The sequence below is a fragment of the Macaca mulatta genome, chromosome 10 (genome assembly GCF_049350105.2).
Source record: "Macaca mulatta isolate MMU2019108-1 chromosome 10, T2T-MMU8v2.0, whole genome shotgun sequence".
In the NCBI taxonomy this organism is placed as follows: Eukaryota; Metazoa; Chordata; class Mammalia; order Primates; family Cercopithecidae; genus Macaca; species Macaca mulatta.
Genome location: NC_133415.1, coordinates 7,778,437 through 7,793,215, shown reverse-complemented (window position 1 = coordinate 7,793,215; position 14,779 = coordinate 7,778,437). Strand labels below are relative to the sequence as shown.

Sequence of the window (14,779 nt, the reverse complement as noted above, 5' to 3'; positions counted from 1 at the left end):
TCCAGCCTGGGCAACAGAGAAAGACTCCATCTCAAGAAAAAAACAAGAACAACACTAAATAAATAAATAAGTAAGACATGGCTGCAAGAGGAGTGCTGTCGAGGTGGTACCAGTTACATCCTGTATATATATAAAGGGCTCTTGTTCAGGGATGGGTTTTCAGAAATGTCAATTACCATCCTTTTTAAGATGCAGAAACTAAAAGCTAAAATCAAACAATGCTTGAACACTGGACCCTTACTTGAAATGACTGAGTTGAAAACTGGGAAGTCGTTAATTTATTTAAATCATATTTCACCTGCATCTCTTATTAGGAATACTGACATTTCCCGGCAGAAAGAGAAAACCAAACAGGAAATTGTTACAAAACTCACCCTAGAGTTCTTTTCAACCAGATCAATAAACACGCTGATGTTGACCACTCCAGTGTTCCCAGGGTCAAGCGTTTGCATTAGTTCTTTGAATTCCGAATCGCTTAGTTTTACAGCCACGCAATTTAGAATATGTCGAAATTCTTCCCTTGTTATTGGTCCATTGGGTTTCTGAGCATCAGAGTATATATAACAGAATTTTTGAAAAAAGAAAAAAGGAAGAAAAAGTATTACGTATGTTTAGCATCATTTAATAAAGAGTGAGCTTTGGCAATATAGAATTATGATTGGAAACGCAAATACATCGATTGATGATCCTTATATAACACGAGCAGTGTGTGTGTGTGTTTGTGTGTGTGTGTGTGTGTAGGGGAAATGCTAGAACTTTCCAGGTGCAGTTCCTACAATGTTCTCTATCAGGACATGGCTTTGGGTGAGCAATGAGGCCCATTTCTCACGCTCAGGCTGACTGCCTTCCCCAGAGGCTTGAATGGCTTGAACAGCTCCTATCCCACCTGAGAGCTGGGGGTTCAACCGCATGGGGCACAACACTTCCCAGCAGTTCAATTACAGTTCGCCAATTTAGTAAGAATAAATTGTACTTGTTTCTCCACCAAGTCTCATCCATTACATAAATGGACAATTACTTTGCTAGAAAAATTTCAGCCATGCTGCATAAAGAAAACATATTATGAGCAAAATACAGTGAGAAAAAAATTTCTTCCCCCAGAAAATTTATCAGTAAGTAGACTGAATTCCAAAATTGAGAGATATTGTTTACTAGAAAGACAGGGTAAATAAAGAACCCTCACCTCACATAGAGACATAGTGAATATTAACGTGACAAAAGGATTTATTAAGTAAGCAATAAAGCAGTGTGCAAATGTCAACTATTATTTGGGGTTCCAAAATCTGAAAAGGATATAAGGTTCTCTTGAGGGGTAACCTAAGTACTTTAGGGGATATATGCATGCTTACCATTTGGTTTGGGAGTCATAATCAATTCTTTAATACCTAAATAGAAATTACTGACAGCTAATTTTTTAAGTGACTTTAAAAAATTTACAGCACTGTGTAACCATCACCACTAATTCTAGAATATTTTCAGCATCCCCAAAATAAACCTCGTGCACATTTGCAGTCACTCCCCATGTCCAGCCCCAACCTAAGGCAATGACTTCATTTTCTGTCTCTAGATATTTGCCTTTTTCTGGATATTTCATGTAAATAGAATCATAAATACATGGTTTCCTGCATCTGGCTTTTTTCTCCTAACATAGTGTTTTTGAGGATCATCCATGTTGTAGCATGTATTTTTATTCCTGACTGAGCATTACATTGCCAGATTTTGTTTATCTTGTCACAAGTTGATAGACATTTGAATTGTTTCTGGTTTGGAAATTGTAAATAATGTTGTTATGAACGTTTGCACACAAGTCTTTGTGTGGACACACTTTCATTTCTCTTGGGCAGATACCTAGGAGTGGAATTGCTGGGTTATATAAGTCACATTTAATTTTTACAGAAACTGCCATGCTGTTTTCCACAGTGGCTGTGACATTTCGCATTTTCACAAGCAGTATATGAGAGTTCCAGTATCTCCACACATCCTTGTCAACACTTATTATTGTCTGTCTTTTTCATTATAGCCATACTAGAGGGTGAGAAGTGGTATCTTGTGGCTTTGAGCTTCTCTAGTAACCATGCTGTCAAGTATCTTTTCATGGGTTCATAAAAGATTTTACTGGTTGTTCATAGATCTTCTTGGGTAAAATGCCTATTAATATATTTTACCCATTTAAAAAATTAGGTTGTCTTCTTATTGAGTTCTAAAAGTACTTGTATATTCTAGATACAAGTCCTTTATCAGATATATGATTTGCATATATCTTCTCCCAGTCTGTGGCTTGTCTTCTCACTTTCTCAGAGGTATCTTTTGAAGCATGAAATTTAATTTTGATAAAGTCCAATGCATCGATTTGTTTCTTTTATGGGTTATACTTTGGTGTCATTAAGAAATGTTTGCCTAACACAAGGTCACAAAGATTTATATATTTTTTTCTTCTAAGAGTTTTATCAGTTTACCTTTTATATTTAGATCTACTTGTGTATGGTGTAAGGGACTGAATTCATCTTTTTGCTTATGGATATCCAATTGACCTCTTAACATTTTAACAAATATTTTCCTTTCCCCCACTGAATTTGTCAAAACTAAATGGACCATAAATGTAAGGGTTTATTTATGAACTCTCAACTCTGTTTCATTGATCTATATGTTGGTCTTCAAACCAGTATCACACAGTCTTTACTACTATAGCTTTGCACTAAGATTCAAACTCTGGAACTGTAAGTATTCTAACTCTGTTCTTCTTTTCCAAGACCATTTTGGCTGTTCTTCCACCTTGCATTTCCATACGAATTTTCAGATAGTTTTTCAAAAGCAAAAAAAAAAAAAAAAAATGCCAGCTGGGATGTTGATAGGGTTTGCACTGAATCTACAAAGCAATTTGCAGAAAACTGTCATCTTAATAATAGTGTCTCCAATCTATAAATATGGAATGTATTTTTATTTATTTACATATTCTTTACTTTCCTTTAACAATATTTTGTAATTTTCAATGTACAAATCTGGCACTTCTTTTGATAAATTTATTCCTAGCTATTGTATTCTTTTTGATGCTATTGTGAATGGAATTGCTTTCAGAAGTTCCTTTTCAGAATGTTCACAGCTAGTTTATAGAAATATAACTGATTTTTGTATGTTAATCTTATATTTCTGCAACCTTATAAATTCATTTATTAGTTCTAGCAATATGTGTACGCACACATGCACAAATTCCTTAGAATTTTCCGCACATAAGATCGTATCGTCTGTGAACAGAGACAGTTTTACTTCTTCCTTTTCAATCTTGATGCCTTTTATTTCTTTTTCTTTCCTGATTGGACTGTCCAGAACTCTAGCACAGTGTTGACTAGAAGTAGCAAGAGCTGACATTCTTGTGCTGTTCCTGATCTTAGCAGGAAGGTGTTCAGTCTTTTACCATTAACTATGCTGCTGGCTATGGGTTTGTTGTAAATTCCCTTTCTCAGGTGAAGGTATTTCTCTTCTGTTCTAATTTGTGGTAAGTTATTATCACAAACAGGTGTTAGATTTTTCAAATACTGTTTTTGCATCTATTGAGACAATCATGTAGTTTTGTTTCTCACTCTATTAATGTTGCATATGATATTAATTGATTTTGGGGGAAGTTAAACCAACTTTGCAATCCTGGGATAAATCCCATGTGGTCACAGCACTTAAGCCTTGTTATGCATTGATGATTTCGGTTTGCTAATATTTTGTTGAGAATTTTTGCAACTATACTCACAAAGGATATTGGTCTGTGGTTCTTTTCTTGTGATGCCTTTGCTTGGTTTTGGTATCAGGGTAATACTGGCCTCAGAGAATGATTCTGGAAGTGTTCCTTCCTCCTGTATTTTCTGAAAGTTTGTGAAGGAATGGCATGATTTTTGTAAGCAATCATTGTAGTCTTCAATGTGGAGAATTTGCACATTTTTGTAAGACATATTTCTAGGTACTTGATTTTTTTTAAAATGTTATTAGAAATAATATTTTAAAAATTCATCTTTTTCTAATTGTTTATTGCAGTTTATTGAAATATTGTTGGTCTTTGTGTATTGACCTTGTATCCAGTGACTTTCTAAATTCTATGAAATATTGTTGGTCTTTGTGTATTGACCTTGTATCCATTGACTTTCTAAATTCTATTATTAATTCTAATGTCTGGGAGGATTCTATTGGACTTCCTATTAACAAAATCATGTCAGCTACAAATAACAACTTCAAGACTAGGTAAAAAGGCAGGATGCAAATTACTTCTGGATGATTGATAAGAAGTGAGCCACACCTGATTTAAATGTAAGTGATCACAGCAGCTGGGTCCACTTGCAGAGCTGGTGGCAGCGTTTGGAGGCAGCACACATAGCAAATGGGATGCATGCCTGGGCGTGGATCTAAAGCAATCTTTCTTCTAAACATTTTGCATCCCTCTCTATAGCAGTAGAGAGATCTGTTTCCCATGACTGCCCTGAGCAGCCAGGCAAAAGGCCCAGCCCTGCCCACTCCTGGCTCCCACCCTTGTTCTCCTTCTTACCCAGTCCCCTCCGTGGTGGGGTGCATGGTGGCGGGATGGGAGGGGAGGGGAATCTCACTCTGAAACCATGCACTATGTAACTGTCAGGCATCTGATTGTTAATGCCATGATGTGATACCCCAGAGTGTGAACTCATCAGCAAGGACTTAGCATTAATCATCTGTGTGCTTAGCCTAAGTGCCCAGCATGGGGGCCCGGCATGGACTATGTACTCAATTCTTAAGCTACACTGTCTATTGATCTCAAGTTGAATACCACAACAATGACTTTAAAATAGTTCAATAGTTGGAGTGATTAGCATTATTGTATAGTCCTCCGTTAAAGGAAATGAAGGTTTCCCTATTTTTAATTAAATTACTTCTTCAGTATACCATTAGAACCTGAGTGGGGGGGGGGCGGGTAACACACAAAGGCCTCATTTATCTTTTTCCAGGTGGCTCAGCTGGCAGGGTCCAGGGCAGCCATGCCCAGTGCTGGAGTGTGGCTGCTCTAGAGCCTGGCAGCCTCCAACACCACTATCTGGGTAGCCTCAAATGGGTTACTTAGTACAGAGGCCTCCTTTCCTCATCTGTCAGATGGAGATAATAATCATGTTTGCCTCACTGAGGTGTGAAGTGGATTTAGTGAGTGTATACACTCCTGAATCACTTAAGACTGTGCCTGGCACAAAGTAAGCACTCAACATTATTGCTCATTCAGAGAGACCAAGTCACATAGGCCTAAAGATTCATTCGAAGAACCCCATGTTCCTGAATCCACACTGTGCTTGGAAACCCCATGCAATGGCATATTCCAGTGTGGCGGACGCAGGCGCTGGTGTCTCCACAGACGGCAACCCGCAAACCTGGAGGCCACCCCCAGGCAGTGCTGGCTTCTCCCTGGGGCACCACCCTCACACTCCAAGACGTTCCCTCCACGGCAGGTTCTAGGAGGGTGATGCTGAGCTAGGGACACCTTTGGCCTCTGAAATCATTTGTACACAGTCCTGTGTGAGCCTCAGAAACAGTAATTCACTCTACTCCTCACTGTTTACTAGAGCTTCAATTACCGAATGTGCTTAGTAAATGTTGTGTATCAAAAGGATCCAAATGCTGCTTTCTAAAACGATATTAAAGTGAGACAGGAGCTAATGGTGAACGTGAGAAAAAGCAGGTTGCAAATTCATGAATTAGCCTCTCTTTATAGTACAATTTAAAAAAATTAAGTAGGCTATTTTGGCACTAAGAAAATGCTGTTTTGGGCAATAAGTTGGTTATGAACTGATCAACTCTGGGTTAGGGTGGGGAAGGGTCACCAGGTCTGGATTGTTTGTTAATTAAACAGTGAATGATGATGAGTCACTACAATCATTACGATCTTGCCACACATTGTTCCCATCACAATTGGCACTTATCTTACTGTATTGCAATTAATTTTCCATCAGCTGTCCTCCCAACTAGACTCAACTCTTGAGGTTGGGGCTTCTACCCCTAAGTGCTCAGAACAATTCCCAGCATGTAACTGGGGCTCAAGAAGTGTTTGTTGGATGGATAAATGAACCAATATGGAGTTGTTATTGGTCTCGTTCTGAGTGTTTGCATTCTTAGAAACAATGAGTGTTTCACAAGAGAAGGCTTTCAAAATCTTACGGTGTTGATTATCAGTAATGCTTTCTTCAGTGATGTAAAGCGGTCTTCAGTGTGTCTGAATAACTTTGTGATGATGTTTTCCTTGTGAGATTCATTTCTAGAGTTGATGCTACAAGATGATTAGGAGAAAAGCAGGAATAAGATTATATTCTTGAACTTTGTTCTTTCTTAATGCAAGAAACGAGCACCCTCACCACAATACAATAGTGCTTTATTTGTGGGTGGCTCTTTATCCTGACAGTGTGCTGCATTTGTGGGGCTCATCTGAACCTAAGTTACTGTGAGCAGAGAGACGCCACGAATTGCAGGGCGAGCCTTGCTGGACCATCTCCTCTCCCCATGAGACCAACTAATCAGCCATCTTGCACACCTGTGGTTTTGGTCTCAAACAAGATCAGTAAAGGGACTGTGGAGCAGTGCTGAGCCCTCAGTGGCTGGGAAGCTGGAAGCCCTCTCTCCTGTGTGGGCAGCACATTGTAGCTGTCTCATGCACATGATAACTGAGGGCACAAATTCTGTGTTTAGAACTGCAAGGACAGCAGCCTTCTCAGCTTCTCCCTTTCCATTGACAATGACCACGCCTCCCTACACTGTCAGAGCCCCCTTTCCCTCTACGGCCTCTTTCATCCATGAGCTTGGGGCCCATCAGTGTACATGTGTGCTCTGAAGGCCATGACTACCCCCTCTGGAGACCAAAACCAAGTTCAATGTGGACTTTGCTCAGAAAGGGAGACTGTCAGAATCTCATCACAATATACCATTGGGTGCTTCTCTTTCCTGATGTTCTACTAGACCATCGTACCTTTCCTGCGAAACAATGAATGACAGTCAGTTTACCTGTGAAACCATTCTCAGATTTGTTTGGGAGTTTTTGTTGCTGCATTTATACAGCCATCTGAGCTTCTTCTGTTAGTGCAGAAACAATAAGCCTATGCCTACCACCACTTTTCAGAAACATATGCTGGCTTCCTGAGTCTAAGTTCTTCACATGACTTGTTGGAACCTCGTTTTTCTACAGACCGCCAGCACTGGCATGAACAGACGCTTTTTACAGCAGATTTTGTCCACCGGATGTCCCTGACATACGGGCTGGAGAGCTCTTTGTTGTGAGGACTCACTGCAGAGTGTTGAGCAGTAAGCCTGGCCTCTACCCACTAGATATCAGTGCAGGTTTGGATCTTAATCCTGAAAGATGCAATCCCAAATGCCATAATCCCAAATGTTGAAATCCCAAAAGATCAAAATCTCTAAATTCTAAAGCCCCTAATGCCTAAAATCGCAAAAATCACAATCCCGAAAGATTACAATCCCAAAAGCCAAATTCTAGGCAAGGGATTTGTGTGTTTTCAGTTGTACACAGCATAGTTGCATCATGTTAGGTGGAACTATGACCGTGCTATTGTTGTTATTTGGAAATTAAGTATGGTTTAAGGAGATGCCTGTGGGTACCAAGCTGCCAAGAGTAGATTTGTGAACTTAATTTCAGGTGTCAACTTGACCGGATGAAGGCATACCTAGAAACCTGGTAAAGCACTGTGTTGGGTGTGCCTGCAAGGGTGTTTCTGGAGATTAGTGTGTGGGTCTCAGTGGGCAGGGAGGGTGCGGGGGGAAGATGTGCCCTCAATGTTGGCGAGTACCATCCAATCAGCTGGGAGCCCAGAGAGAACACAGTTCTCTCTCTCTCAGAAATGGGACATTCTCTGCCGCTGCCTTGGACATTGGAAATTTGACTCCACAAAAGTGCATTATCACAATGTTGCCTTTGTGTGTGAGCATTGTATGTGTTACGTAAAAACACTGAAACTCGCCCAATATATGAAGAGATGTCATTTTTGTTCACTGCGTTTGTAAAAGATAAAATTTTTCAAGATCTTGGCTCTTCGGACGACTGCACAGGCAGTGGTGACCCACGCGGATTTTGATTGATCTTGCGAAACACTTAGGTTGTCTGTCGTGGTATTCTGAATGACTGCAGTTATGAAACTGGGTGCATGCAATTACCCACCATAGTGATATGCATTTATATATTTCACTTTTTGACCTATTTCTTTAGGAATATGGTTCATGGTTAATCTGCTCATAAGTGTCACACCTATGTGATGGTCACTAGTATATCTGAGTGTTTATGCTTGAAAAATAGGTGTCATTATTGTCTATTTTTTGTGTAAAGTGGTCTCTGAAGTGTTCTATTGTGTTTTTATGTTTCTCAAGTAAATCCCCTTTTAAAAATGTAAATAAATACCTTTAAAACAATTTTTTTTTTTTTTTTTGAGATGAAGTTTTGCTCTTGTTGCCCAGGCTGGAGTGCAATGGTGAGATCTTGGCTCATTGCAAACCTCTGCATCCCAGGTTCAAGCGATTCTCCTGCCTCAGTCTCCTGAGTAGCTGGGATTACAGGCATGCACCACCACACCCGGCTAATTTTGTATTTTAGTAGAGATGGGGTTTCTCCATGTTGGTCAGGCTGATCTCGAACTCCTGACCTCAGGTGATCCACCCACCTTGGCCTCCCAACATGCTGGGATTATAGGCATGAGCCACCATGCCAGCCTAAATAATTTTTAAATTATTTTTTCCAGAATTATATTTTCATGATTTTGATGTTCTGAGGCTTCAACCTTAAGGATGATGGCATTTGTGTCTTTTGGGGTTATGATCAGCTCCCATTAGTAGCTTCCCCACCCTCAGTGTGACAACCAAAAATATCCGTGACATTGCCAGATATCTCCTGGGAGGAAAAATAGTCCCCATTTGAGAACCACTGTTTTAAAGTAAATAAAACTTTAATTCTGACAGCCCCTCTAGACAACATGCTATCAGAGAAGAAAATCATAAAGAAACAGAAGTAACTTCATGTAAGGGATGAACTCAGAGGCTGCAGCTCTGGAGCAGAGAGGGAGGCTCTGATTACCTGCAAGGCTGCTAACAGGGGCAGTTCATTAAATATTCATAAATCCCCGAGACAGGGACGGGACCCACGAAATAGGAATTAACTCCATGGTATATTTTACTTTACAGTAGAGCACAGCACTTTCAATGAATGTGCCAATATTATAAAGCCTGTTTTTTTCTTAAAGATTCATATAGGGCAATGAATACAGGATACACATCAACATAAAATACTTCTCAGAGCAAAAAGCTGAATTCTAACATTTCATATTATTAAACATTGTTAGAAACATTTTGGGCCCCCACCACAATAGATGTGGTATTGCAAATCTGAGGTTGTAATAGATATTAAAATGAAAACAGAAATAATGACAGACAAACAATCTCCGTGACCCCTGATATCTGGGCCACTCAGACAGTGGCTGGAAAACAAACGAACATATATTGTTCCTTTCCATGTAACACCTAACAAATACACGTGTATATACAATGTTACAAGGATATGCTTAGAGCTGGGGGGCAGTGCTTGCCCTCCAGGCGGCCTGTGCGCCTGGAGCCTTTGTGGTCCACAGCTGCCTCCACCACACTCTGAGCAGGTGATCGAGTTAAGATTGTATCATCTTATGCTTCTCATCTAGAAATTGAAATAATAATTATACCAACCTTATAGTTTAAGGCAGCCTTAAATATGAAAAATTTGTAAACGGTAAATTACTGCATAAAAGTTGGCAATTATTCAATGGAGACTACTCGATTATTCAATCAATGCAAAAAAAGGAACACAGATATTCTCTGATCTTTTACATAATATGATATGTGTAACTAAAATTTGTTCCTTTTTTTTTTTTACATACCTATTTCTTTTTGTCAGGGGACCTTTACTGGTAATTTCCAACCCCCGAGGCTCATGAAATGATGTTAGAAACTTCTTCCAGTTGATTTTAGTGGTGGCTTTAAGTCCAAATCTGTATTTAAAAATAACAGCAAAAACATTACTTTAAACATTTTTTCTGTAACACTGCATGGATTAGGTTCTTCATGTTGAATTGAAAATGGCAGCAATGCATTTATATGAAGTTTCAAATCTAATGTAAACAAAATCACTTAGTAAAATAGTACTATGAATTGATTTTTTAAAGCAAGGAAAAATCAAACATATTAGATCTACATGTCTCTATATTGTTAATGGTAGCATACACTGAAGGAAGAATCTAAGGGATTTGATTAAAATAATAATGTCCATAAAATAATTCTTTCAAATTCATCATTTCAAGAGCCTCTATGTTGGGGCGGGGAGGACAATGGCTACCATGGGGTCCACCCTCCAATCCTGAGCCTCTGTGACTACGTTCTTGCCCCAGCAAAGGAACATGGTAGATATGATGGAGGGCAGATCTGGAGATGGAGCGACTCTTCTGGTTTATCCAGGTGGGCCCACTCTAATCCCATACATTCTTAAAATTGGAGAGCTTTTCCTAGCTGCAGCCATCAGAAGATGTGAGGACAGAAGGGCAGAGGTGTGAAGCTGGTGGCTTTGAAAGACAGAGGAAGGGGCTGTGAACCAACAAATGCAGGTGGCTTCTAGAAGCTGGAAAAAGCAAGAAATGAATTTGCCCCCAGATTCCCCAGAAGGAAAAAAGCCCCACTGATTCCTTGATTCTAGCCCAGTGAGACCCATGTGGGGCTTCAACCTATCAAACATGAAGATAATACGTGTTGTTATAAGCCACTAGGCTTGTGTACTTTGTTATGGCAGCAATAGAAAGTCAGTACAGATTTAAAGTCTTAGCAAGAATAATTAATTGGAAAATTGTTCAGAAACACATTTCCAAAGTAAATATGGTCCCATGACTCAGAGTCCAATAATTTCAGAGTTACAAGATGTCTGTGGGAGCAACCTGATGTGAGCATGGGTTTCAGAAAGACCAGAGTACCTGCTCCTGCACTCCCTACTGATGTGACCTCAGACACGCCGCTCACTGTGCTGATTCTGTATTCCTCTCATCTGGAACATGAGAATAACACCACCTACTGGGAGGGTTGTGATAAGGATTAAAGCTAACAGGTCAAAAAGCCTCGGTTGAAGGCTGGAAAACCAGCAAGCGTCCCATCACATACACTGACCTGTGTCACATACACCTTCTGTGACTTACACACTAAACCATACCTATCCTTCCCTAACAGGATGGCAAAAAGTAGTGTGGGCAGAGTTCCTTAGATAATCAATATGAGATCTCAAAGTGGGCATGAAACAGACTGCCCTGTTTTGATTGCTAAAAATTAATGGCTGAGAGCAAACTGGTTAGACAAACAAATTCTTTATCTATATCTGGGGTATTAAAAAATCCAGATAATAGAGGATAAAAGAGTGAATTTTGGGAGAAAATCTTTTGGTGTGGCTAGCCATTGGGAACAAAAAGTTTTGGCGGGCAGGGGCGGGTGGTTGGTTGGCTTGCTCTGTCAGAGTCATCAGGAAAGTAACTGCTGAGAGTTTCATGGGCATCAGACGTGGGCCACGTGAGGGAGAGCACGTGCATGCACAAACACAAAGTGGCTTCGTCCTTGCCCAAGAAAGCCACCTGGAGAAATGAACACGCCTTAATAGAGAAGGCTTGCTTTCTCTCTTCCCAGATTCCCAGAGGCTGAGAACGAAATAGGCAATCAGCGGGGCTAGAGATGCATCTGCCTTCATCAAATGTGAAATCCAAAACCCATCAACCAGCGCTCATGATGGCAAACACCTTGAACACTTGATCAGCCCTGAGAACACAGCTTCAAGCTCACAGCAGTGCCAGTCAAATGAGAACTTTCAGCCTCCCCTTTTGCTCCTCTCCTTCCTGTGTGCATTTCAATTCCTAGAGCATGCAGAAACTTAGTTTACAAAATGAGAAAGAAGAGAAGTGCAAAGTGGGGAAAGGGTGAAGCTGCCATCATGCCGCCTTTACTCGTGCCTGTAACAGGCCCTAACAGGGAGGAAATGCAATTCATGTTTGAATCAAGCTTACATTTTTGATGGCTGTGTGAGATTGGCAGTTGCATGACTAAACTGAGGCTCTTCCTATGATCCAGGACAAACCTGGAAGCAAGATCTGCTCATGTTTTTATCTAGGGGCAAAATAACTAATCCAATTGAGTAAATTTAAAGGGGCAGTGGGAAACAAAATTAGCTGTAAGATGACAGTCCATGAGTCTGCCTAGTTTAACTTAGGTTACAGATCCACCCAGCCAGATATCCATCCATTCATACATCCACATATATACCAAGCTTCACTTAAATTATTGCAATAATCTCCTAATGGGTCTTCTTGTGCCTACTCTTGACTTCCTCCAATATATTTCCGTACTTCTACCAGCCTGACGTTTTAAAAATGCAAATCCAGCTGGGCGTGGTGGCTCATGCCTGTAATCCCAGCACTTTGGGAGGCTGAGGCGAGAGGATCATGAGGTCAGGAGATCGAGACCATCCTGGCTGTCACGGTGAAACCCTGTCTCTACTAAAAATACAAAAAATTTTCCAGGCATGGTGGGGGGCACCTGTGGTCCCAGAAACTTGGGAAGCTGAGGCAGGAGAATGGCGTGAACCCAGAAGGTAGAGTTTGCAGTGAGCTGAGATCCTCCTGCCACTGCACTCCAGCCTGGGAGACAGAGCGAGACTCCATCTCAAAAAAATAATAATAATAAAATAAAAATAAATAAATAATAAAAATGCAAATTCGGGCCGGGCATGGTGGTTCACGCCTGTAATTCCAGCATTTTGGAGGCCGAGGCGGGTGGATCATGAGGTCTGGAGATCGAGACCATTCTGGCTAACATGGTGAAACCCTGTCTCTACTAAAAATACAAAAAAAAATTAGCTGAACGTGGTGGCGGGCGCCTGTAGTCCCAGCTACTTGGGAGGCTGAGGCAGGAGAATGGCGTGAACCCGGGAGGCGGAGCTTGCAGTAAGCCGAGATCACGCCACTGCACTCCAGCCTGGGCGACAGAGGGAGACTCCGTCTAAAAAAAAAAAAATGCAAATCCGACCAGATTACTGTCTTGCTTAAAATCTTTCCATGACTTCCCACTGCTCTTAGGATAAAAATGACACTCCTGAAACGTACAAGCCTGCATGGTGTGGCCCTGCTCACCTCCTTAGCCTCGCCCCATGGCATGCTCCCCGGGCTCTCTTAGCACCAGCCACATTGGTCTCTCTGCTCTTCCAAAGAGCTGTACTCTTCCCTGTCCTCGGTCCCTTCTGCTTCCTGCTTCCTTTGCCAACTGCCATGTCGCCCATCATTACCTACTTCCCATACTTTCCTAGTTAATTCTACTCCTCTTTCAGGTCTCAATGCAGTCACTGTTTCCTCAAGGAAGCCTTCCCTGATTTCCACAGCCAGTGCTGTTTTCCCTATTAGACTCTCATTACACTATGTATCCTTCCACTATTGCACTTATTATTTAAATATTATTATTATTACAGCATCTAATACTTCTATAGCACTTTTGCTATGATTATGATTATGGCAGCTAATACTTGATAAATGGCTCTTTCTACTTCTGCTGCTAGCACTGTGGACATGATCATGAGAAAGAGAGATGGAGACTGATTAATTGATTTTGTTAGGCACACATGGCCACATGTAAACAAGTAGAACATGACTTTGGCTTCATGTACTACTATTCACATAAAAATTTCTTTTTTCATTTTTCTGACTCAAATTTGAGTCTTTCTTCACCAATATTTGCCAATTACTTTGATATAGTTTGTCAATATTATATATGTTCATCTTAAATTTCAACAAATTGAAAATCAACTTTTTATAATGGAAACTGCAGCTGCTATGAAAAATAAAATCAGCCTCTATATATTATGTTTAGGAAATCGCCTTGCTCTTTGGGGAAAATATCAAAGGAGATCTTCACTTACTATTACATACTAAAATAAATGTAAAAGAGATTAAAAAGTTAAATGTAAAAACTATAACTACAAAAAAAGTAGAAAAAAATCTAGGCATGTGCTTATCTGATACTTTAATAAGAATGAATTTTTAAGCAAAACTTAAAAAATCTCAAACTTACCTATTTAATTACATCAAAATATAAGATTTTTGTATACCATAAACACAAAACAAAATTTAAAAGCTGAACAACAGATTAACAAAATTATAAATATATACAATAAATTGTTAAAATTCTTAAAGCATAAAGTGCTTATACAAATTAATAAGAAAATACTAAAACTTGACGTCTTCCAATAATGGTACAATAAGATTCTACTGGCTCAACCGTCCTCCAGATAATCACAATAAAATCTGGACATAATTATCAAAAGCAGCTATTTGAAAGTACTGTGATCAGAGCAGGCAAAGTCTTGTGGGGAATCCATGCTAAGAGGAGAACAGTGGGGGTGTGGTATTTTCAATGCTTTTAGCCTCAGATGAGGCACTGCAGCATGACGAGTGGCCGGAACATCAGTTAAAAAAATAAATACATAAGTAGCCTTTATGGCCTGGAAAACGAGAAGACTAATCCCAGCCACAAGAGAGAAAGAAGAAATCCTGGAAGAGAAATAGCCAGAGAGGGATCCCCAAATTCTATCTAACTCACCATAATTCTTACTGGCTGCTGAACCTCACCTGCTCAGAATATATACTCAAAATAGCTGAGCTAAACACAAAAGATCTGAACTGAGATCAGAGCTGCCACCCAAGAAACAGAGTATGCCGTTTGAGTCCAACAAGATAATTGACTACTAAAA

General features: G+C 40.1%; 1 protein-coding gene across 2 annotated transcripts in view; it reads right to left on the bottom strand.

Moving 5' to 3' along the window:
- EFCAB6 (EF-hand calcium binding domain 6) overlaps positions 1–14,779 on the bottom strand; it is a 306,925-nt gene that overhangs the window by 158,873 nt on the left and 133,273 nt on the right. For both annotated transcript variants that reach the window (XM_001108976.4, XM_077949368.1), the window contains 3 exons: positions 9,897–10,007; positions 6,154–6,262; positions 375–542 (listed from right to left, as the gene is read on the bottom strand). In XM_001108976.4, the coding sequence (XP_001108976.4) occupies positions 375–542; positions 6,154–6,262; positions 9,897–10,007 (388 nt within the window). The remainder of the gene's footprint in view (positions 1–374; positions 543–6,153; positions 6,263–9,896; positions 10,008–14,779) is intronic.